Consider the following 24882-nt stretch of genomic DNA (forward strand, 5'->3'; position numbering starts at 1 on the left):
TAGACAACTATATCAAGAACAAACAAAACATGAGAGATTTAAGATCTCTAAGGCTCTATTTCAATGCAAAATACAAGAAGGAAGTCTCATAGGGCCTTATGTGCTCAAAATGATCAGATATATGGAGAACCTACAAAAATTGGGATTTTCTCTAGGCCAAGAATTGACCACTGACCTTATTCTGTAGTCGTTGCCTAAGAGCTACAGTCAATTTGTCATGAATTATAACATGAATGAAATTGATGAGCCATGATCTGTGATATTGAGCATGTTGAGAACTGCTGAACTCAACTTTAAGAAGGCAAAGCCAAGCACCATTTTGATGGTGCCAAAGGTCAAAGGCAAAAGGAAAAAGGCAAATGGAAGCTTAAAGGTAAGGGTAAGACCCAAGTCAAAGGCAAGGGCAAGACTTATGCATTGAAATCCAAAGGTGGGGTTACTAAGGAAGGAACCTACTTCCACTATGGTGAGACCAGACACTAGAAGAGGAACTGCAAATTGTACCTAAAGGAACTAAAAAGAAAAAGAAGTGAGACTTTTACGTCAGGTATATATATTATAGAAGTCAATCTATCTATTTCTTCTTCATGAGTATTAGATAACGGGTATGCATCTTACATTTGTACTAATCTGCAGGGGCTAAGAAATAATAGATCATTGACAAAGGGTGAAGTGGACCTATTAATAGGCAATGACGCAAGAGTTACTGCTATAGTTGTAGGAACATATTCCTTATCTTTGTCCACTAGATTTTTTTTTGAACTTGAAGAGTAATGTTATGTGTCTGCTTTAACTAAGAACATTATCTCTGTTTCTTATTTGGATAAGAAAAGTTTTTCATTTGTAATAAAGGACAAATGTTGTTCTATTTATTTCAATGAAATATTCTATTATAGTACACATCTTGTGAATAAACTATTGGATCGAGAAGCGCTAGAGGGAGGGGGGGTGAATAGCGCTCATGACTTTCACTTGTTTCTAATTCGTGAAGCGATAGAAAATTAAAGTAGCTGAATAAAAAAACACGCACAGAAGACCCAAGTGTTTTTACTTGGTTCGGAGCCTTGGGCGACTCCTACTCTAAGGCTCATACTCGTTGAGTGTTTACTTTGGGCAATCACTATAATCGCGTAAAAATACAAATATGAATTGAGTACAACAAGAATTTTAAGTAATACTGACAACAAAAATTAAGGAGATCGGAGTGCCAAGTTGTCGGGGGCTTGTCGTAGCTTGGCCGGCGCGTCTCGTTAATAGCTCGTTGCTCGAAGGTTGTTTGGAAGGTGTTAATCTGTACTCCTGGTCGAGATGTCCTTTTATTGGACGTTAAAGGTGTTGGTGCGGTTAGCACTAACGGTCTAACTCAGGTTTTGATGAATGACAAATTGGGTTAAGTTAGGTTTGTTGTTATCTAACACTCTGACCGAGTGTGCAGGCGAAGTCCAGACAGGCCGACGGGCTGACTGGATGTCTGGCACGAAGTCCAAGCGGATCGACGGGCTGACCGGACGCTTGACACGAAGTCCAAATGGGTTGACGGGCTGACCGAACATTTGGCACGAAGTCCAAGCGGGTTGACAGGCTGATCGGACGCTTGGCACGAAGTCCAGCTAGGTCGACGGGCTGACCGGATAGCTAGCGAGAAGTCCAGACGAGTCGAAGGGCTGACCGGACGTCTGGCAGGTGAGTAAAGGTAAGTCACTGGAAGGGAGTGACTGTGAGGACGCGTTCCTGGGAAGGGAACATTAGGCGTCGATCCGGCTTAGATCCATTTCGGATATCTAAGTCGAGATCATGACTAGATTCCGGTCTCGGAAAAACGGAATCTAAGTCATACTCTATATATATTAAAATTATAAACTGTGCTAACACTTTGTTTTGCATGATACATATTACATATTTGCCTCGGACTAACCTTGTCTTGCAGAAGAAGGAATTTCTGGAGAAAGGAGGTCCGGGCGCTCGAAAGGGATCCGGGCGCCCGGAGGCAAATATTATCCATTTCGCGGTGTAGACACGTGAAGCTTGCTGGTTGGACCTACCACCTCACACCAGGGTGCTCGGAAGGGATCTGGGGTGCCCCGAGCCTCATATAAAAGGAGCAGGGGTAGAGCTTCAAAAACAATGAAAATCTCTCAGACTGCTCTACTGTGCTCCTGCAACGCCGCGAGGCCACTCCAACAAAGCACTCTCTTCAGTCTAATTCTTTTAATCTTGTCGGTATTTTCTTTCTATCAATTCCTGTACTTAATTCTTTTGTAGTCATCATTCGAATTGATAGTGATTGCCCAACGAAAGTACTCAACGAGTACGTGCCTTGGAGTAGGAGTCGACACAGGTTCCGAACCAAGTAAAAAGGTTCTGTGTTAGCATTGTGCTGCACTTACTCTTATCGACGAATTTTTTATAATCGATATTCACCCCCCCCTCTATCGAACTATCACGGTCCAACAAGTGGTATCAGAGCAGGTACCGCTCTAATTTGGTACAACCACCAATCAGGCAAAGGGGGTGTTTTTTTTAAAGAAAAATTAGATATTGTTTGTCTTTAAAATAAAACCTTACGTCTTTCATTTTTTTCCCTCCAAAACTACTTTTGAAAAATACATCGTCATCTTTTCACCACTATTTAGTATCGACAAAATATTACATTTTCAAAAATTTGAGATAATATTTTATTATTTAAAAAAAAATAGTGAAAAATTATTTTTTTTTCTCCAACACTACTAATCCAAGACCAAGTCTTGGGACTTTTTCTCTGTTTCCATGTGTGCAAGACCAATGCCTCTTCAAGAAGGATGGAACCCCAACGAACCACCACCGTATGATCAAGATTTCAACTATTGGAGGCGAAGAATGGAATGTTTCTTAGGAAGTCTAAACTTTGATTATTGGCTGAAATTGAGAAAACCTTCTCAGAACTCAGAACTAAACACAAATGTAAGTAAAATTATTTGTAATGTTTTACCTAATAAAGTTTTATGCAGACTAGAAAAGTACAAAGATGCACATGAGCTTTGGACCCAGTTGATCAAACTTCACGAGGAGCCGATGGAGCTCGAGGATCAAGTAAAAATCGAATTCAAACTCGGGTTAGATCCAATCAAAAAGCCTACTGAATTAGGGGTTGCGCTCAAGGTTAGTAATGTTTACCAAAATACCCCTGCTAATAGTAGTTTAAATAATCAGCATGATGATTCAGATAAGTATGAAATTATTCCAAGTATGGTGCATGATAATCTAGATCTAAATGATTTAAATTCAAAATCACAAAATAATCTAGATTCTGATCAAGTCAATCAAGACTCTGATCAATTTGGCATCAACCTTGACTTGGTCAAACAGAACAATGAGCAAATCAATTCAAATAATTTAATCAATTCAGAAAATTTAAAATTAAGTGATCATCTAGACATAAAAATAATGCATGATAATCATGGCATATATCAAATGCATACTTTAAAAAGAAAAACTATCATAAATAATGATGTATATATGACATGACATGTATCAAATATTATGGCAAGATGTAATGTCAATGTGTATATCATGATGTCATGGCATGTGATAGGACACACAATCATAAAAATGTTAGCATAAAGAAAATACCTAGATTTTCTAAGTATCATCAACTAATCATTAAGTTAAAAATAAACCCAAGTTGCCCTCATCCCCCTAGAAAATGCAAAAATCCCAACTTGGCATTTCTTTGAATTATATCCTATTTGTGCCCATTTAATAAAACTCAATTTTTCAAAAAATTTAGTTGGCATACTTTTACTCTTCAAGAGTAAATCCATCTGCCATTTTCAAGATATCACAATACCTTAAAAATTTCCTAAAGTGTCAACTTTGTTTGGGTTAGCTATCCTTCCAATTAAAGTTGACGCAATCTAAATCCATTTGGGGTATAGAGAACACACTCACTTATTGGTTCTCCTTAGATGATCTAGGTATTCATTAGGGATAACTTCCCTTGATACCTTTCTAATGATTTTCCTAGGCTTCTTAGAAGCCTTAGTCACACTAGTCTCCTCAAAATCAACTCTCACTTATTGGTTCTCCTTAGATGATCTAGGTATTCATTAGGGATAATTTCCCTTGATACCTTTCTAATGATTTTCCTAGGCTTCTTAGAAGCCTTAGTCACACTAGTCTCCTCAAAATCAACTCTGGGGATATCCTCCCTTGTAAGATTAACTTGAATTCTAGATGTAGGATTAGTTCCATAGCTATATGTAGCTCTATGATATGAGGACACATTATCCTTGGACTTGGATTTGTACCCCGAACCCTTCTTATCCATAGATGACCTTTGTTTTCCTAAATCTAGATTTTGTTTATTAGACACTTTGAGATTATTTGTCATTTTCTTAAGGGTCTTTTCTAATTTATCAAGTCTTGACTTCAAGACTTAATTTTTCATAATGAAATCCTCAATTTTTTATTTTTCTCTATGACCTTGGATATTTTCCCTTTTAGGCATATATCTAATTTTTTTAGAGTTCTTATCTAATTGATTTTCTACCTTCCTATACTTAGATGAGGTAGTTCTAGCATAAAATGACTTGTAATTTTTTTTTAGGTTTTTTATGCTTTCCATTTTTATGATAAATAACACTAAAATGATAAAAGTTATTTCTAGCATGCATTTTATCATGATTTAGATAAGTATCATTAACTAAAGGAACCTTAGTTTTGCCCTTGGAAGCTCCCCCTTGATTTGAGCTTCCTCCTTTGTTCTTAGTTGAAGACCTCCTCTTTGGACATTGATTTTGATGTTCCTTGTGATTGCACAAGAAAAACATGATGTGTTCCTTTCCCTTCCATAATAAGGTCCCGGCCTCCTTTGATTTTTCCTTGACTTTGGGTGCCACTTGAACGTTTTTCTTCACCAATTTTGGATACTTACTCTTGTAGTGTCTATTCTCCCTACACTCAAATCATATGATATGATTTTTATTTTTACAAATTAAAATTATTATACCTTCTTTACTTGTAGAGGTGGCACATGATTCTTCATTTGATCCGAATGTAGAGACTTCTTCTCATTCCAATGTTAATGAACTACGCTCCCCCTCAATCCTTGTGGAAAACTCTTCAACTTGCATCTCTCATCGTCCAAAACCTCTTGTTCTTAACCCAATGAGTTTTCTTCTTTGGATTTTGCTTTACTTTGCATCAAGGTTGGATCTTCATGAAGTTTTACTAACTTGCTCCATATATCATTGACATCTTGATATTATCCAATTTTACACAAGACATTGTTAGACACCAAATTAATCAATAATTTGGTTACCTTGTCATTTTCCTCGGATCTCTTGATTTGCTCCTCAGTCCATTTCTTCTTCTTGATCAAGAAGCTTCCCTTTGCTATCCATTAGAGCTTGAAATCCCTTCATTAAAGTAAATCATTGCTCTATGTCCATCATAAAGAAACTCTTGACCCTTGATTTCTAAAGATCGAAGCTTCCCAATCTGAATGGTGGAGGTGCTCGAGTGTTGTATCCAAATCCATTTCAAAGTTGAGCTCCTTAATGATAAATTTTGACTTGTTGAAAATTTGGGTTTCAACTTCTTCTTCCTCTAGCTCTTGCTTCTTTTGGTAGTTAGCCCAATGAAGAGCAGTCTCGCTTTGATACCACTTGTTAGGATACGTAGAGAGCTAAAGGGGTGAATAACTTCGTTTGCTTCTTCGATAATGATTTGTAGCATAAAATTGAAGTGTAGATTTCACAATACAAACACATCTGATTTACTTGATCTCCACCTCCTTAAGATGATTAATCCAAGGATCCACACCATACACATAGCTCCACTATAAACACATCCTTCTGGGAAACTTTTTGAAAGTGGAGAAGCCTCATATAATCTCAAACATGAGAAATACAATAAGAATACAAGCGAAAATAAAAGTAAACACTTTACAATGAGATCTTACTTAGCTTGCTATCTTGTTACATGAAAATATCTCTTGATTAGCAGGAAATGCAACAACACTTCTTCCTCATCATCCCAAGAACTAGCGGCAAAAATCCTAGGTGAACTCCCCTGTATATGGGCATTGTTCGAACTACTTTTTGCCTCCTAATTGATTAGGCTTTCCCCTAATCGATTGTCACGTCAGCCAATTGTCCAACAACCTACAGAATAACTCTTTTTTAAACCCCTAATCGATTGCACATGTTGTATCATGTATATGTGTGTTGTGTGTATTGTAATAATTATAATTATTATTTGTCTTCCACTATGCATATGTGAAATGTGTCAATGTGTGTGATGCATTGGGCTCCCCAACAAATAGATCATCACATGTTCCTAAATTTGGAGTTACACTTTTCAAAATTTAACATTTCATAAACAAGTTGTTGGTGTAGGGAGCACTAGATGATCGAACTTGAGTTTTGATAATGAAAAAGGGTTCTAAGTTAAGTATTATTGTTGATCTAACAAGTCTAACTAAGTGTGCAAGAAAGTTCTAAGTGGTCTTAGACAAAGTGAAAGTCCTAGTTGAGGCTAGGCAAAGAAGTCTTAGTGGACACTAGGCTGATGGAACGCCCTAATTGTGACTAGGCATTGAAGTCCTAGTTCATGGGACTGAGCAAAGTCTTGATAGGTCGAGGACGTCGGGCAAAATCCTAGGGTTGTGGACACTAGGTGGAAGTCCTAGGGGTCACATACACTAGGTGAAAGACTGGACGGGTCGGGAATCAGACGTCCGGCGGAAAGTCCCAAGGTCTCAGATGTTGAGCAAAAGTCCAGACGATCTAAATGACCAATTTGGTAAAAGGTAATTTCTCTTGAGAGAAGTAGGTGAGGACGCATTCCCCGTAGAGGGAACAACAGACGTCAGTCTAACCTAGAGTTTCAAATAAACTCAAAGTCAAGACCGGATAGTCCAAATACTGTTAAATTATTCATATTTTATTGTGCTAACTTTGTTTTGCAGTGCATCTTTGGTATTTTGGACTAGCATGCCTTGCAGAGGCGCCTTTGAGCTAAGTGCGGAGGTGCCTTAGAGTTGGGCGCAGAGGCACCTTGGAGAGCACAAAAGGTGCCTTCTAGAGGATAAAATCACAGATTACGATGATTATTGCGACCAAAGCTTAGGGGATAAAAATCTACACCTAGAGGTGCCTTGGATGCAGCTGGAGGCACCCTTAATAGCTTATAAAAGTAGTCTTCAAGAAGCCCTTTGAATACAACTTGAATTGACGACTTCTCTGTTGCACGCTACTCCAAAGATGACGCTAAGACTCTATGACACGACTTCGATGACTGAAAGCCTGGAACATCTAATCCTTAGTTGTCGGTATAATTTCAGTTATAGCATTTAAATTATTGCACTTGTAATTCTCTGAATTATTATTGAATTTCCCAAAATAAACACTCAACGAGTGTGTGCCTTGGCTCCAAACCAAGTAAAACCAAAAGTGTTAACTTAGCCTTTTGTTTTATTTCTTTACTTCTTTACTTTCCACTATGTTTACTCTCGATAGTTGTTTTACGAAAAACGTGAAAAGTCATGAGTACCATTCACTCCCCTCTAGTACAACAATCCTATACAATCAACTTTAAACTCGTAACCACACAATTTATTAATTAGTTAAAGGTATTGTTGGTGAAATTTTAAAGACAAAAAGGCAGACAATAAAGTCCAAATGCATATTATTAACAACAGAAAATAATAAGTACTTTACTAAACCACATTACCAAAGTCCAAATACATCATATTAATTTATTTACAGATTAGTAGAAAAAAACTTACATGTTGTTCACAGGAATGATCAGAGCATAAAACTTCTTCACCCTATGATTTCAACTATCATTATTACTATGATTGATTTTTCTACAATGACAAAAAAAAAGATGAATATAACAAAGATATCTTTGGCTATAATATTGGTAAGTGCAATTTGAGATGTTATCGTCGCCTATGCAGTATATAGATTATTTGGAATGCTAATTGACATAATTTAATGAGTACTTGAAATTTTGAAGTTGTCGTTATAGTTATTTATACCTGGTGGTCAATACCTCGCTTAAACCCTGCTCTAATACAATAATAGAGAATTGGCAAAGCCATTGCCTGGAGCTAGGTTGCGTCACTTTTAGCTTCATGGTCAAGAAGGAGGCATGTGGTCAGGAGAAATTGGCTCATGAAGACTGTTAGAGACATATACTACATTGTTCACCAAAGAAGAAGTTGAACTGGAGCTATGTTTGTTAGGTTTTTTTTTATAGCCTTTTTTGCATACAATAAGCTGAAAAGTTCATTGAATATGAGACTCCATCAGAGCGACAATTTTACCTATGCTCCGTTCCCCATTTTCTCTTATAAGAAGTTGCATCATTCGTTGAAAAATATTCGACATTAGCTTGACGTTTGTCAGCCTTTCTCCATTCGATTTTTTCATGCAATAGAAGATCACCCTTCATTAGAAAATAAGATGCAATGTTTGTTGTCCGTCGCTTTTGGTTCGGACAAAGGTCACTTTCTCCGAAAAGATGCGACCACGGCCCGAAGTTGTATTTTTGTTGGAAAATTGGTTTGGTGAGCAATAGGAATAAGATGGTTATTTCGCGAGTAGACCAGTGTAAATCAATTTCTCGAGTGAATAAGTAATTAATGTTTAATGAAGGGTTGGTCCGATATGATCGGATGAAAATTTGATTCACGTACAAGTTGGATTCATGGATGAACGCTAACTCGAGTATATGGAACCATTGAGAGGTATGAAATTATAATTGATTTCATTGATTACTTTATTGATTGATTAAAAAATTAATCATTGTGATATTAAGTAATTGATTAATTAATATTTATAATATATTAATAGATTAAGTAAATAGTTAATCATATTAATCAATTAAATTAATTAATCATAATGAAAAAATTTAAGTGAAAATGTTTAAGGGAAAAGACACATCTCATATCCTTTCACCTCTTGGAAAAAATCTTTCACCTCTTGGAAGTAGCCCTTCATCTCTATAAAATAAATCTCATTCCTTATATTTAATACAATTAATTCTCAAGTTGTAAATTCTCCTCTTGGGTTCTCTTCTCTCTCTCTCTCCTCTGTTAAGAGTTTCAAGACTTCGAAAGTTCGACAAGGCTCAAAATTTGGAGTGCTCCTATTTCAAGATGTAAGTCATTGTATCTTGGGAGATGATTGCCAATAAACCGTAATCACCTAGGCGGAGCAATATCGTCTTAAGGAAAGAAGGTCTAGCCTTCACCTCGACCTTAATACTCTTATCCTTAGGGATAAGTTTACCCAAAGGGGTTGTGTCGATATCCGAATGGATAACTCAACGCCAGACGAGATTAGGTCGGTAGCAACAATACCAAGAAGGGTATGTCTCTTACCCGAAGGGGTACTTCGATAACCAAAAGTGGATGTCAAGAGTATAAATGGAACAAGGTCCACATCGCCATATCGAACTCCACCAGTTAAAGTCATCAACTTATCATCGAGATGACTAATCAGGCCCAACTGTTGGATCTCAACACCGAAGATTAATATACCTATATTTTTATTAAAGAAAAATATCCAACAATCTTAAGACGATATTGGCGATTATGAAGACCGTGGGTCCCACTCCTACTAGAGAGAAATTGGAGAAATTCACCGCAATCGTCTTCAAGCGATGACAATAAAAGACACTACATTACTAGAAGAAAATGTATTTTTTAAGGTTACTATCAAAAGATGTCTTAGCGCATCTAAAAGTGAACCTCAAGTAATGTGAGGCTTACTCACAAGGAAGAATAGAATTTTTCTATATGAGAACCATGCCTTAAAAGGATGGACAACAAAATTATACTATGGGTATAATGATGGTCAAGGCTTTGTGGGGGTCATTTGACTAAAGTCATAAAGTTGAGGATAGTGAGTTTAAACTATCCAAAAAGAGGGTTAATGAAGGTCTTCAGATAGAAGATCAAGCCCACTTAGTAAAAAACTAGACTTGAGTCTAACTCAATAAGACCTAAGTGGAGGTCAAAAATAGATGAGTTAGAAGGATTGCATTACATGTGCTACAAGTGACTAAGAATTGAGTTAAGTGTCTCACGAAGAATAAATGCAATCATGGTCTGCACTCCAATCAAACGACTACAGCTATGGCTCGATTAAATTGGAAGACCAAGGAATGTATACTTCTTGAGTCTAGTATCTCTCGATATACAATCTTTGTCAGCACTTCAATCTAACGACCGCAGCTTTGGCTCAATGAGATTAGAAGATCAAGGGATGTATACTTCTTGAGTCGAGTATCTCTCGATGAGTAATACAATCCTAGTCAGCACTCAAATCAGAAGAGCTTTGGCTCGATGAGATTAGAAGACCAAGGGATGTATACTTCTTGAGTCGAGTATCTCTCGAAGAGTAATACAATCTTGGTCAGCACTCCAATCAAACAACCACAGCTTTGGCTCGATAAGACTGGAAGATCAAGGGATATATACTTCTTGAGTCGAGTATCTCTTGAAAAGAGTAGTACAATCCCGATTAGCACTCCAATCAAACAATTGCAGTTTGGCTCGATGAGATTGGAAAAATAAGAGATGTATACTTCTTGAGTTGAGTATCTCTCGAAGAGTAATACAAATCTTGGTCAATACTCTAATCAAATGACCACAGCTTTGGCTCGATGAGATTGGAAGACCAAGGGATGTATGCTTCTTGAGTCGAGTATCTCTCTAAGAGTAATACAATCCTAGTCAACACTCCAATTAGACGATCATAACTCTAGCTGAGTGAAATTGGAAGACCAAGTGATGCCTACTTTCTAGATTGAGCACTTTTCTTACAACAAGTGTAATCGTGATCATCATCCTGATTATACAACCACAGTTTTAATTCGGTGAAATCAGAAGATTAGAGTTATGGAGACTTGCTTTTAAGCAAGATTGAGGCCCTTGAAGTGTTTTATAAAACACTAGAAATGTTGTTAGAAAAATCAACTAAACAAGATCATCCATGGTGATTGAGGAAGAGAAGGCAGGATATTGCTCAAGGAATGTTTCTCAAGGAAGAGTAACATTCCAATAATTGACTATATCGCATTCACCTCAATTCAACAATGGTGGCTTAAACATTGAGGAGATAATAAAAACTATGCTGATAAGTTCTGGGTTTATCCTAAAAATTGTGTGGGAAATTGTCCTCTCGATAAATCACAAGCCCTAGTGAGATAGAAATGAAAAATCTCTATAAGGCATTGAAAAGTTACAAACCTTCTAATGTGGGGGTTAACCACTATGCCAATATATATATGATACATTATGGTATCTAAGAAATTATGAGAAGGACACTAGTGTAAAATGATAAGTTTTAAAATGACTTAATATCATTAAAGCAGTAGATCTCTAGTGATAAAATATTCATTGAATATAGAGAATTATATGGATCCGCTAGGCCTACCAAGAGATCAATTATACTACATGTCTAAGAGAATGAGTCTAAAACTCAACATTTAAATCTAAAAGTGGTAACCCAACCATGTTAACTGGAGATCCCAAGATCATGGTTCAAAAGAGACAACTAAGCTACAAGATTCGAGACACCTAGGAATAATTATTCCAACTCATTCCTGGGACAAAAGGTGCAATCTGTTAAATGAGTAAAGGATGAACAAAAGTTCTTAATGATTCCTATATTATACCGTAAAGGGTATAATAGGGTATTGCAGGATACTCTTAATGGACATAATAGAGAACTGGTAAAAATGTAAGGGGCTATTGTGTGAATATGATTGTCTTAGTTTACACCAACGGGTGAATAATTCAAGACATACTTCATCAAGACATACTTCATTGGGCAATCAAGTAAATCATATCATATTCTACTATGGAAGGTTGAAAGCCACAAGCTACCTTTCTCGATGCAATAGTCTTTCGATGAAATTCTTGCTTGAGACTTGAAACTTATCCATAATTTTATTCATGTGGAAGATTGTTGGAAAATTAGTTTGGTGACCAATATGAATAAGATGACTATTTCGTGAGTAGACCGTGGTAAACCAATTTCTCGAGTAAATGAGAAATTAATGTCTAATGAATCGTTAGTCCGATATGATCAGACGGAAATTTGATTCTCATATGAGTTGGATTCATCGATGAACGCTAACTCGAGTATGTGGAATCATTGAGGGATATGAAATTATAATTAATTTCATTGATTAATTAATTTCATTGATTAATTAATTTCATTGATTAATTAATTTAATTGATTAAAAGATTAATCATTGTTATATTAATTAATTTATTAATTAATATTTATAATAGATTAAGTAAATAGTTAATTATATTAATTAATTAAATTAATTAATCATAATGAAAAGGTTTAAGTGAAAAGTTTTAAGTGAAAAGGTTTAAGGGAAAAGACATTTCTCATATCCTTTTACCTTTTGGAAAAAATCTTTCATCCCTATAAAATAAATCTCATTCCTTCCACTTAATATATTCAATTCTTAAGTTGTGAATTTTTTTCTTGGGTTCTCTTCTCTCTCCTCTCTTAAGAGTTTCAAGGCTTCGAAATTTAGAATGCTCCTATTTTGAGATACAAGTCGTTGTATTTTAAGAGATGATTGCTAATAAATCGTAAGCATCTGAGCAGGGCAATATCGTCTTAAGAAAAGAAGGCTTAGCCTTCCCCTCGACCATAATACTTTTATCCTTAAGGATAAATTTACCCAAAGAGGTTGTGTCGATATCCGAAGGGATAACTCGATGACCGACAAAATTAGGTCGGTAGCGATGATACTAAAAAGGGTACGTCTCTTATTCGAAAGGGTACTTCAATAATTGAAAAGAGATATCGAGAATATAATGAGACAATGTCTACATCATCATATCAAACTACACCGATTAAAATCATCGAGATGATTAATAAACTCAACTGTTAAATTTCAACACCAAACATCAATATAAGTACCTATATATTTTTTTAAGAAAAATATCCAATATTTTTTTGCTTCGGACAATTGTCGTGCCATTTTTGGAAATGGTAAAAATGAATCCAGGTGAGATTACGTGATTTAGACGGGCAAAGATCCTTCGGTCCAGGATCTCTGGATTATTCCTGTTCCCCTGTTCATTCATTGATTAGGTGAACTAAATTCCATCTATTTAACAAATAGAATTCAATTCATCCAATCAATAAATAAACAGGATCTCTTTTGATTCAAAATTTTCTAGACCGACGAATCTAACCTCGGTTTAGACCTGATAAATCGCATATCAGCTATGCAGTTTGGAAAATCACCGCCAAAAATTTGTCAGAGTAAAATATGTGCCGCCAATAAAATAAGTAAACAAAAGATATATATACACTTGTGAGTAGGATCGAATTTATTTGCCTTTACATTATGGTCGTACATCACGTGCTGGCTTTTCAGTTCAGTGCATGCGGAATGGGCCCACCATTTATTTAAATAATAATAAAGTACAACTAAGGGTAAGTCAAAGCCAAGTACGTCTATTGCGCTATTCGTTTGAGAGAGGAAAGCTCAAAGCACCGACTCGACAGACTGGCTATCTTTTTTTTTCATCGACGAAGCCTCAGTTTGGATGGGTCAGCGGAGGTTCGTAAATGTAAAGGAGAAGAGGGAAGGATAACCTTTTTACCCTTTAAATTGAGGAGTAAGAAAATAGATATTTGACCCTATATTTGGAAGCAGGTGAGGGAAGGATAATTAAGAGAAGGGAACTCTAAATTTTGTTTGGAAAGGAGTGAACTAAATTTTATTTGGAAGGGAGTGAACAGGAAAGGTAAAGAAAAGTAAATTTTATCCTTACTTATCTATGAAATGGAGCATTTTCTTACACCCTAGATTAGGGTGTAAAAAAAGATAATAAAAAAATAAAAATATATATATACTAATTTTATTCCTATTTTATAATATTACTTCTTTTTCTTTTGTCTTTCCCTTCTCCTCCTCCTTGCACAGGCCCTCGCTTCACCTTTTCCTCCGTCTCAAGCTCCCCCAATTGTCGTGGCCTTCGTCATGCTCTTCTCCGCATGAGATCAATTGATGACGCAACATAAGAGAGTCTTCTCCAATGGCAGCGACGGAACCACTAGTAATAGCAACTAAAGCAGTAGAGCCTCTTGCAACGCCACCTGATTTTCTAGACACCTTTGACCCTATGAAAAAGGTCAAATCCCAGCCGGTTGCAGCCTGCTCCTTGGACTAGGAGAAGAATGGCCTGCAATGCCACTTCGACACTAACATGCCTCCGCAGCCTGTGGAGAAGGACTACGCAATGATCGTCGGACCAGAGGAGCCGAACCTTAGGTCTCCAACTTCAGATTAATTCATCGTGTAATTATATTGAAATTCTCCCTATCATCACCGATTCACCGATTAATACTTCAATTGTATTTTAGGAAATGACAGTAAAAAATGAGAAATCATGTTGGGAGACTTGGATACAAATCGTAAAGCATTGCTTCATTCAATTAAGAAGATTATATTAGATTTTGATGTAAATTAAGTACTTTTGTTACTCAAATTTCTATCCAAACTCTCAGTGAAATAAGATATTTAATTGTCATGTTGACTATAACACACAAGCTGCGGGAGACATTTACAAGTAGGGAACTTTAGAAAGAAAATGGAGAAAAAGAAAAATTAAAAAATATATAATCTTATCTTGTTAGAGAGGAGAGGACGATTTTATAATTTTATATATTTAATATTTTTTACTCTCCATTTTCTCCCAAACAAGGTAATAACTTCCCTTCCCTCAATACTTCCCCGTCTTTTCCCATCTAAACAAAACCTTCCCAAACAAGAAAACAAGGGTAAAAGTTACCTACCCTGACTTTATCCTTCCCTCACCTCCTCCTCCCAAACAGACCATTATTTAAACTTCTCCGCATTTCGTTTCGTCGAACGGATTGAGCTCTTTTTCCACGTCACCGTCTCAGTCCTCGCATCGGCGGCTCTGCCGATCTCCGCTCCACCATGGCGTCGCTCATCGAATCGTGCTGGGGGGTATGGCTCTCTATTTTAATATCTTGCATCGGAGTTCATGATCGGCTCGACAGTGAAGATCGATGCCGGCGATATGCTCCCTCTTACGTCGCCGCCTCGATCATCTTGAAATCTGAGCGCCCTGTCGATGAATGTTCTTTAATAAATTGTTCTTGCAATCTGCATGTCGCCGCTTCTTATTCTTTCCTTTCCGCTGTTGATTTTATCGAAGGTTTGGATGAATTAACGTATTTACGTAAATTTTAGAAGTCGTTGTTGTCTGTTACATGATTTGTCAGCGATTTGTATGAGAGGTCTTAGGCTTTGCGTTCAAAAGGTTCGGATTTCATTTTCTAAGTTTGCTATGTGATCGTGACGTCCAGTTGTCCGTAAGTTTCTCAGTGTGTGATTCTGGAGTTGTTCTTTTTGAAATAGTTTTAGAGTTGGTATTCGGATCTTGTTATCGGTCTTCTTTTGGCCATATTCTTACCATTTTAAATGCATGGCACTTTCTTTTCTTTTTCTTTAACAAGTTTTACTGATTACAATTACATCTGCCATTTTGATCTCTGGATGGATTCTTTTTTTACCTTTCGTTAAAACTGGAAGGCAGACCACTGAAAGGATAAAAAAAATGACTATTGATGGCTGAACCAGAATCAGCCGCTTTACCTCATATGGACTTTTAAAAAAAGCCATTTAGATTACCTATTTCACTTTTGATGGAGAAGGATAATGAGATTCTACCTTTCCAAATATAATGTTGCAAGGATAATGAGATTCTACCTTTCCAAATATAATGTTGCAAGGATAATGAGATCACCATGATGTTACAAATATAATTTCTAACTGCTCAATTGTCTTTTCATCTTTCTTTTAGATATTTATTTTCATTAGTTTGTTTGTCAAGTTCAGTCGATTAGATGGTAAATTTTTTAGCTATAGAACTTTTAGAGTTTTAGTATGTGCATTTGTGCAAAATCAGATGCATGTGCTTTATTGAGGATATTTTATGGTGACTACGCTTTATTGTGTTTTATCTGCATGATTTTGACTTCTGTTTTTTATGCAAATTCATCGGAATTTGATTGTCCTAGTTGTGGATAGTTGTCCTACACTTCTATACTTGCAATTTAGAAGCCCTAATTTATGAACAAGAAATTGTTCTCCATAACTTTCTGATCTGTGTAAAATCTTAATATCAGTGATGATTGAAATGAACACATTTCTAGCTGCCTAAATCTTGGTAAAGTAGAACCTTATTTATATTTGTTGTTTTATGATCAGCATATCATTCTTATTTCTTATAGATTCAAGAACTGATGATCTTTAAGTACTTGCATGTTATGATGCTTGTTTAAAATCAGCCAGGTGTGGCTTAAAAATGGCCCACATTTACTTTCAACTTTCAAGGTTAAAAGATCGTGAAACTAGAAAAATTGCACTATGATGTTATGAACATATCCTAAAATTTAGCCACGAACTCTATAGCTACACAACTTGAATCAATTTGAGAAGAAGGTTAAATAAAAGAAGACTGAAGAAAACTCTCTAGAACTGAATGTATATAATTTTGGTTGTCTTAGGTATAACTCTTGATTTATTCTTACAGTGAAATTGGTTAGATCCATGCCCTCAATTGTGACCTGCAGCATTTTTTTTCTTTTTGCTATTTATCAACTTCCAGTGTACTGGGATTTCTCTCGAGTTTGACTTCTTGAATATTAACACAATATAAAAAAAACATTAAAGACGACTGAAGGATTCTAGAGTTAGAGACTTGAAAAGTTCAGAGTAGAAGATTTAAGGAGTAGTGGGGCCAAAGAAAAAAAAACAGTCAATTTTATAAAAAATATATTTTAATTGATTTGGTTATTACTAGCAATATGGACTTGCATAGAACTTGAATAAGGGATAGGATTCATTTAGTCGATCCTAAATAATTGGGAACAAATATGGCTTGATGATCACAATGACTATGATGACATATCTCTATTCAGTAAGTTATGGCCTTCTTGTGTGCATGTGGGTTTGGACTTTCTGCTAGATGTTTTTTCTTATTTCTATCTTTACACTTAAAATTAAAATGGCTTATATTAACTTAATTGTAGTGCCTAAACAATTAGTTAATTCCTTATAACATTTGATCTTTGTTATGCAGTATCTTATCACACATTTCAGTGAGTTCCAGTTGGCTACTATTGGCACCTTCCTGATTCATGAAAGTGTATACTTCTTATCTGGACTTCCAACTCTATATTTTGAGAGATCTGGGTTGTTCAGAAAATACAAAATTCAGGTTGAACTTGTAATAAGATGCACCTTTTATTTTAGAGTTCATTGAGTTTTGAATCATTTTTCTGTCTAATCTAGTATTATTTTCTGTTAAAACCTGTGATGACTTATATATCTGTTTTTCTACTTCTAGAATTTACTTGGTAACTATGCTCTGCTCTTGTCCAATTATTCTGAAAGTTATTACAAAAGTGTTTTTAGTTTGATTGTTGCATCCTAATGGTCTATTAACATTTTTCAGAAAAAGGTCAACACTCCAGAAGTACAATGGAGATGCATTTTGCGCCTAGTCCTTTACCATGTATGCGTCAACTTACCGCTCATGCTCATTTCTTACCCTACTTTCAGATTCATGGGTCTGAGAAGCAGCCTTCCATTGCCACCCTGGTATTTCCATCTTCTCTTTACTTCACATTGCATGCATCTCAGATTCTTTTTGGAGCCATTTTAAGCTCTTGTCTCAGATTATTTTTGTACTTTCTTACAAGAAGCTTCTTTTTTTTTCCCCTTGTAGGAGTGTTATTGTCTCTCAAATTATCTTTTACTTCATCGTGGAAGATTTCGTGTTCTACTGGGGGCACAGAATACTACATACCAAATGGCTGTATCAGCATGTTCACAGTGTGCATCATGAGTAAGTCAAATTGCTTCTCTGAAGATTCATGTGTTGTTATCTTCTTCTCTAACAGCTAATATGGTCTCAGACATGCTACGCCTTTTGGACTGACTTCTGAATATGCACACCCTGCCGAGATCTTATTCCTTGGCTTTGCCACAATATTAGGCCCTGCTCTAACTGGTCCCCATCTCTTTACACTCTGGTTATGGGTGATAGTTAGAGTCCTGGAGACAGTTGAAGCTCACAGTGGATACCACTTTCCATGGAGTCCCTCAAATTTCATTCCACTGTACGGAGGGTGAGTTTTGTGATGTCAGTATATATGATTGATAATTTTCTAATCCTATGTGATATTAGTTTGATATCTTCATTATTGTTTCTGCAGGGCTGATTTCCATGACTATCACCACCGTTTGCTTTATACTAAGTCGGGCAATTATTCATCAACTTTTACTTACGTGGATTGGTGAGTAGAGCTTATTACTTTTTAAACTTGGTTGAATCTGCTCTGTTATTAAACTTCTTTAACTAGCACACTTTCTAAAATGTGTGTTGGTTCAATTGTTAATACCCAGTTGGAGAGCATCATTTTCTATGTTTTAATGTGTATTCTATCAGGATATTTGGCACCGATAAAGGTTATTGGAAGTTGAAGGCTGTTGAGGAAGTAGAAGGAAAGAAGTATTAAGTAGTGAAATATATGCCGACATCTGCCTATCCGATCGCATCACAGCATCATCTGAATTTAATTTGTCCTTTTATCCGTTTCCATTGCAAATAACAAGGGCTTCCAAAGAGCCCTTGAGGAAAGACAATTTGCTAGTCATCTGGGTACTTCATTTCTTGTAGAGTTCTCTTTTGACTGTTGGAGTAACAGCTGAAAGGAATATTGATGTATGTGACAGCTTACAATTTGGTTGTAATGTTTGGCATTTGCAATGTCCTGGTCCATCGACGCACTATTTGACTTGAGGTCAAATTTAGAGATCTCTCTCTCTCCCTCTCTCCTCTCTCCTCTCTCCTCTCTCTCTCTCTCTCTCTCTCTCTCTCTGGACGAGATCAAACTGGATTGATTAGCTCCGTAGGGACACAACCAATGTTTTGATGGAATGGGCATCTTAGGATTATGTATTTCAAATTTTTGTGATTATCGTGCCAGGGCCATCTTAGTTCAGATCATCCTTTTGCGGTCATCCATTTGAGGTCAAGATCTTTGTCAAAATTTAACATATAAAAGGGCAATCTAATGCATGACATCTTCAATATTGATATTAGAGAAGAATAAATTGTACATAATCTTACTTTCCTTTTTAAGATATTATTCTCAATACTTGAACACCTCTAGATCATACAATAACAATTTTATTATTATGTCATGACTCTTGCCGAAGACAAAAGTAATGAGAGATAAATTTGATAAGTTTTTTTCGCAAGAAGGCAAAAGTAATGGGGCATATATTTGATAAGTTTTTTTCCGTAAGAAGGCAAAAGTAATAAGACATATATTTGATAAGTTTCTTTATATTTAAAGGGATTATCACCGCTTGGACAAAGGAGTTGAGTTTTGAGGACTTCTTCCTAGGAACATCAATGATAAAATATTTTGCGGGTGCAAAATATCCTTGGCATAGTTGATAATTATATAGATGATTGTTTCAATAGATTTTGTTAAGTGTCTGATTTCTTTATGCAAAGGGTGTTAGGATAAAAATACTCTTATGATTTATCTGTTTATATCTAGTTAGGGTCAATAATATTAAACCGTCTGAAATAAATATTATCCGTCTTTACTCTAATAACAAAATACTCAGGGCAAATAAGAGGACCACTCATAATCGGTAAATGCTTTATCAGTGCACCGGCACATAAATTGTGAGTAGTCTAACAACAAAATTAAAATCACAATAAAACAAGAAGTGTTTCTACTAAGCTCAAGGACACCGCCAACGAACCTAAAATTTAGTTTTGGTTTTGCACTCGGGTATGGAGTGAAGAACACAAATCTTTTAGGCTATCAAGGAGTTAGGCACCATCATAAAATAAGAGAGGAGGAAAGAAAAAGAACTTAACACAACACATTTAGTACTTTGTGCTACTCTTAAATGTACTAAGATGTGATGAAAAATTAAGAGAGATACATGTCTATAACATGTCGATCGGTGGTGGACCATGCAAAGGCCAGTAAGAGAACGTTGTTTGTCATTGTGAATTTACAAGGTTGGGACACTTACTGAGGGTTCTTTAGCAAAATAATTATATTATAATGTTAAATAGAATAATTTTACAAATATTAGTGTAACAGTCATTACTTTGACCAAATTTTAGACGTCCAAGGAAAAGCACGGCAAAGGAGAACCAGACATCTTGCTCGGTATTCTGCCTCCGTATGTATATTAATGGAGCTAGCAGCAAGCAAGCACGCCCGCTCCCAGCTTTTCCCTGCATAATTTATTTCTCCGCGTTTTCAACTGCTTCCGGTGAAGGTTTAAAGTGAGAGCAGTGACAGAGTTCCATATTCCTCGTTTAGTCGTCGTCGTCGTCGTCTTCTTTTCTCCTCTGTTTTTTGATCAACTATTTCACAGTGTTTGTTTGTTGACTGGTTCGTTAATTTGCGCTTTCCTTTTTTCAGGTTTTGGTCTAAAAATTGGATCTTGATGAACCCGGCGGGAATATAGACGACGACTGCCAGTTCGCCGTACGACAAGACGCCCAATATCCCATGGCCATTGGCAATCGCCGCGGCGACGAGGGCAGCCACAAAAGCGACTCCGGCAATGCCAGCAGTTGGCGTCCCCGGCGAGGACGGCCGCTTGGTTCTAAGAATAAGCAGAAGCCGCCGGTCATCATCACCCGTGAGAGCCCCGACGCGCTCCGCCCCAGCGTGCTGGAGATCGCCAGCGGCACCGACATCGTCGCGGCCGTATCCGCCTTCGCTGCGCGCTCGCAGCGCGGCCTCTGCGTGCTTAGCGGCAGGGGAGCCGTGGCCGACGTGACGCTCCGCCAGCCCTGGTTGGAGGCGGCGGCGGCGGCGGTGTCCATGACACTTCCCGGACGGTTCGAGATCGTGTCCCTCCACGGGGCGTTCCTTCCGGCGCCGGCACCGCTGGGGGCGAACGGGCTGGCGGTCTCCGTTGCCAGCCGAGGGGGAGGGCAGGTAATGGGCGGGAATGTGGTCGGGAAATTGATGGCGGCAGGGACGGTGTATGTGGTCGCCGTTTCGTTCGGGAATGTGGTCTACGAGAGGTTGGCGGCGGAGGAAGAGGCAGGGGCATCTGTGATCTGACGCCAGAACTCCTCTGAGACCGCCGCCGTGATTAAGATACTTTTTATATATATGCTTCTACTGCCTGATCTCAGTGCTAGGTCTTGTTCTTGTACTCGTAAAATATCAATTTCGTAGTAGATTCAGTCGCGTTGGTACATGGTAAAATTGTAAGCGGAAGGATGTCACTAGGTGTTCATTGTTCGATTTTTAATTAGGATGCTCAAATATAGAATATACGCTATCCATCATGAATATTTTTTAATTTATACTAACGATCGATAAAAAATTTTAGTGGACAGAATCGATCATCTTAGATTTTGTGTTGCATTATTCATTTTTTTTTTAAGGGTAGAATTGTAAAACCAAAATTTCAATTTTTTTAGAATTCAATCTATTTTTCAGTAAATTAGAGAAAAACCTCTAATCATAACTTTAACTTTGCTACCGTCCCTATATCTAAAAAATTTTATTTTCATTCCCTGCATGTAAAGTTTCATTTGTTTCAATTTCATCATGCAAATATCATTACCTAATTGACCTTCAGATTTTTTAAGTACAAAAAATTCAAAAATGAGTATAATTCATCTTAAATTCAACACTTTAAATTAGAATTCAGAGCACTTTAAATAAAAATCAAGTATATTTCTATCAAATTTGACCCCTCATATTTTTTTAGGTATAAAAAATCTAAAAATAAGTATAATTCCTTTTAAATTCGGCACTTTAAACTAGATTTCAGTATATTTTCTATCAAATTGAACATGACTTTTTTTCCTACTTAATATAATTCAAACTAGAATTCAACACAATTCAAAAAAAATCTAGTATATTTTTTATCTAATTGAGTATCATTTAAAGAATATTTAGTATAGTTTTCATCTAATTAAAGTGGAAAAAGAGTCGTGCTCAATTGGATAGAAAATATACTGAATTCTAGTTTAATGTGCTGAATTTAAGAAAAATTATACTTATTTTTTTGACTTTTTATACCTGAAAATATCAAAAATAATTAGATAAATTAGTGTCTATTATTTTGGACTAAAAAGTGAAAATAAATATTTTGATCAATAAGACTACTTGTAAAATTAAATTTATAATTGGAGACTACGTATAAATTTACCTTCTATTTTTACCGTTAATGACCCTTTACGTCATAAGTTAATTCATTGACCATCATTCAATGACTAATACAAGTCAACCAAATATCATATCTTATATTGCTGAGGCTTCTTATAAAAAAACAAAAAAAAAAATGGATAGGGATAGAACATTTGTAATTGTCTCTAAATTGTGATCGTGATTGATCATAATTAGTTATCATCTCTTTTTAAAGTCATCGTCCCTCTAAATTATAATCTGGATCAGGACGGGCACTCGACAACCTAGCCACTCGTCCACCATCGATGGATTTCAGTCATCCGTCTCAGTCTAAACTATAACCTAAGGAGAACGGTGAACCTAAAAAAAGATCGTAACTAATTACGATCGGATCATAATCACAATTTGACTATAATTACAAGTGGTTCATCTCCTATTTTACTTTTTTTTATAGACTAGAGTATCTGGTCTCTAGATTGTTGTGTCTCTAGTTCACATAGAATATTGAGATTTTAGATTATTCATTATGAATACTTCTTAATTTATTTTTATTTTCGATAAAAAACTTTTATAGGACTAAATCTCGTCTCAGATTTTATATTACATTATTCATCTATCTATGTTACATTATTCATCTCTTTTTTTCAGAGGGTAAAATTGCCAGACCAAAGTTTCAATTTTTTGGAATTCAGTCTATTTTTCCTATCTAGGAGGTTGCTCTACCCCTTGGACAGTGGAATGACCTTTTACATTACCATAGTTAATTCATTGACCAAGATTCAATGACTAATCCAACTCAACCAAATATCATGCCTTAATTGCTGCGTCTCTGTAGTTCACACACAAAGCACGGTCAAATCTTACCCATTCATTATCATAAATATAATTAAAATATTTAATGGACTGTTTTAATCAAATTTGACATTGAAATTCTCGAAATAAATTATTGCTCCAAGGTCTCAAAAGCTAATTTTATTAAATTTTAAATAGTTCTGACTAAAATATTTGATACATGCCAAAGAAATTTACGAAGGACAGGAAGTCGTAAGAAATAACCAAAAAGTATAAGTAAATATCACACACACAAAACAAAATCTTAATTATTAACTACGTAAAAACATACACACACAGTATGTAGTAATGATCAAAAGTAATGCTAATAATAATAATAACAAAACGTTAACCATGATGAAATTTTAAATAAAATATTTAAATTTAATTTCATGTGTTATAATTTTAATATGCAAGGGAAATAAATTTCAACATTTGTTACTTGAAGGTTATTGAGTAGAAAATTAATAATAATATGATAAAAGATGATTCGTTCATCTTAGCACCTCTATTAATTTATCCTTAAGTTAATATAAAGAAGATAAATTATAAATGACTACTAATCATTAGTATAAATAATCAAGATGAGGATTAAAAAAACACGACAAAATTAATAACAATATCTCATAGACTGGTAGTCAATTCTACATGTCCGAGGAGGATGCATCAAAAGTAATACAAGTTAACCAATTAACATGTTTTGCTTCCGTTGACGTTGTCTCTATAGTTCACACACAAAGCACGGTCAAGTCTTCCTTATTCACACTGATGCATTATCATAAATATAATTAAAACTATTTAATGGACTGTTTTAGAATAAAGCTGATATTGAAATTTTTAAAATAAATTATTGATCTCAAGGTCTCAATACTTAATCTTTTTAAATTTTATATAATTCTAACTAAAATATTTGATACATGCATGGTTTCACTTGAAAGTAATTTACAAAGGAAAGGAAGTTACATACTTAGTAATTGTCAAATTAAAGTATCGCTAATAATAAAACAAAGCATTAACCATAATGAAATTCTAAATAAGGCATTTAGATTCATTTGCTACGTGAAGATTAATAAGAAAATTAGTGGCAATGTCCTCGAGACTTGTAGTCAATTCTACATGTGTCGGAGGGATGCATCAACAGTCAATTCGTTGACCACCATCCAAAGATGAATACAAATCAATCAAATATCATGCCTTGATTGTTCGAACATAATTAAAGCACCGTCAAGTCTTATTTGTTCACACTGATGCATTATCATAAATATAATTAAAGTTATTTAATGGACTGTTTTAGATCAAAATTGATATTTGAAACTCTTAAAATAAATTATGGGTCCCAAAGTCTAAATAGTTAATCTTATTAAATTTTACATAGTTCTAATTTTTATTTTATTTGTTTTTTAATTGCTATTAGATATCCAATTTATGTCGATTAATCTTGAAGGTGATCAACTAGGCCCTATGAAAATTTTGTTGGTGCAATTGTCTTCGGATCAAAGTTGATCAGTTTGACTAAGCTTGAATTGACTCAAGCTTGAGTTTCGATGTTTAACAATATGTGAGAAAGAAGCCAAATAGGTTAAAGGAAAACCGGATACTTGACTGGAAAAGACATAACTAAAAGTTAGACAAAAGAAAGTTCTAATTAGAGGTGAGACAACCAGTAGTTCTAACTAGAGGTTAAATAAAGGAAAACTCTAACTGATATTAGGTAAGAGAAAGCTCTAACTGAGGTTTGATAAAGAAAATCCTTAACTGGATATTAGGAAGGTGAGAAGTTTACCGAGTG

At 35.7% G+C, this 24882-nt stretch overlaps 2 protein-coding genes across 2 annotated transcripts; both read left to right on the forward strand.

The window, feature by feature from the left end:
- Positions 1-14793: 14793 nt before the first annotated feature.
- LOC122015262 (very-long-chain aldehyde decarbonylase GL1-8-like) lies at positions 14794-18838 on the forward strand. The gene is made up of 7 exons (XM_042572093.1): positions 14794-15006; positions 17147-17284; positions 17522-17667; positions 17795-17914; positions 17985-18197; positions 18285-18365; positions 18518-18838. The coding sequence occupies exons 1-7, from the start codon at positions 14977-14979 to the stop codon at positions 18585-18587; spliced, it is 798 nt and encodes a 265-aa protein (XP_042428027.1). The 5' UTR covers positions 14794-14976; the 3' UTR covers positions 18588-18838.
- A 1492-nt stretch (positions 18839-20330) lies between these two features.
- On the forward strand, positions 20331-21287 carry LOC122015339 (AT-hook motif nuclear-localized protein 19-like). The gene is made up of 2 exons (XM_042572216.1): positions 20331-20389; positions 20529-21287. The coding sequence occupies exon 2, from the start codon at positions 20619-20621 to the stop codon at positions 21180-21182; it is 564 nt and encodes a 187-aa protein (XP_042428150.1). The 5' UTR covers positions 20331-20389; positions 20529-20618; the 3' UTR covers positions 21183-21287.
- The last annotated feature ends 3595 nt before the right edge of the window (positions 21288-24882 follow it).

Source organism: Zingiber officinale, chromosome 1B (genome assembly GCF_018446385.1).
Source record: "Zingiber officinale cultivar Zhangliang chromosome 1B, Zo_v1.1, whole genome shotgun sequence".
Lineage (NCBI taxonomy): Eukaryota > Viridiplantae > Streptophyta > Magnoliopsida > Zingiberales > Zingiberaceae > Zingiber > Zingiber officinale.

What these genes read in the sequence shown, in the direction of transcription:
- LOC122015339 (XM_042572216.1), top strand. Translation starts at nt 20,619, where the DNA reads ATGGCCATTGGCAATCGCCGCGGCGACGAGGGCAGCCACAAAAGCGAC.
- LOC122015262 (XM_042572093.1), top strand. Translation starts at nt 14,977, where the DNA reads ATGGCGTCGCTCATCGAATCGTGCTGGGGG. An exon ending in AGCCTTCCATTGCCACCCTG is followed by an intron (nt 17,668 to 17,794) that starts GTATTTCCATCT and finishes TTCCCCTTGTAG; the next exon opens with GAGTGTTATTGTCTCTCAAA. An exon ending in ACTTTTACTTACGTGGATTG is followed by an intron (nt 18,366 to 18,517) that starts GTGAGTAGAGCT and finishes GTATTCTATCAG; the next exon opens with GATATTTGGCACCGATAAAG.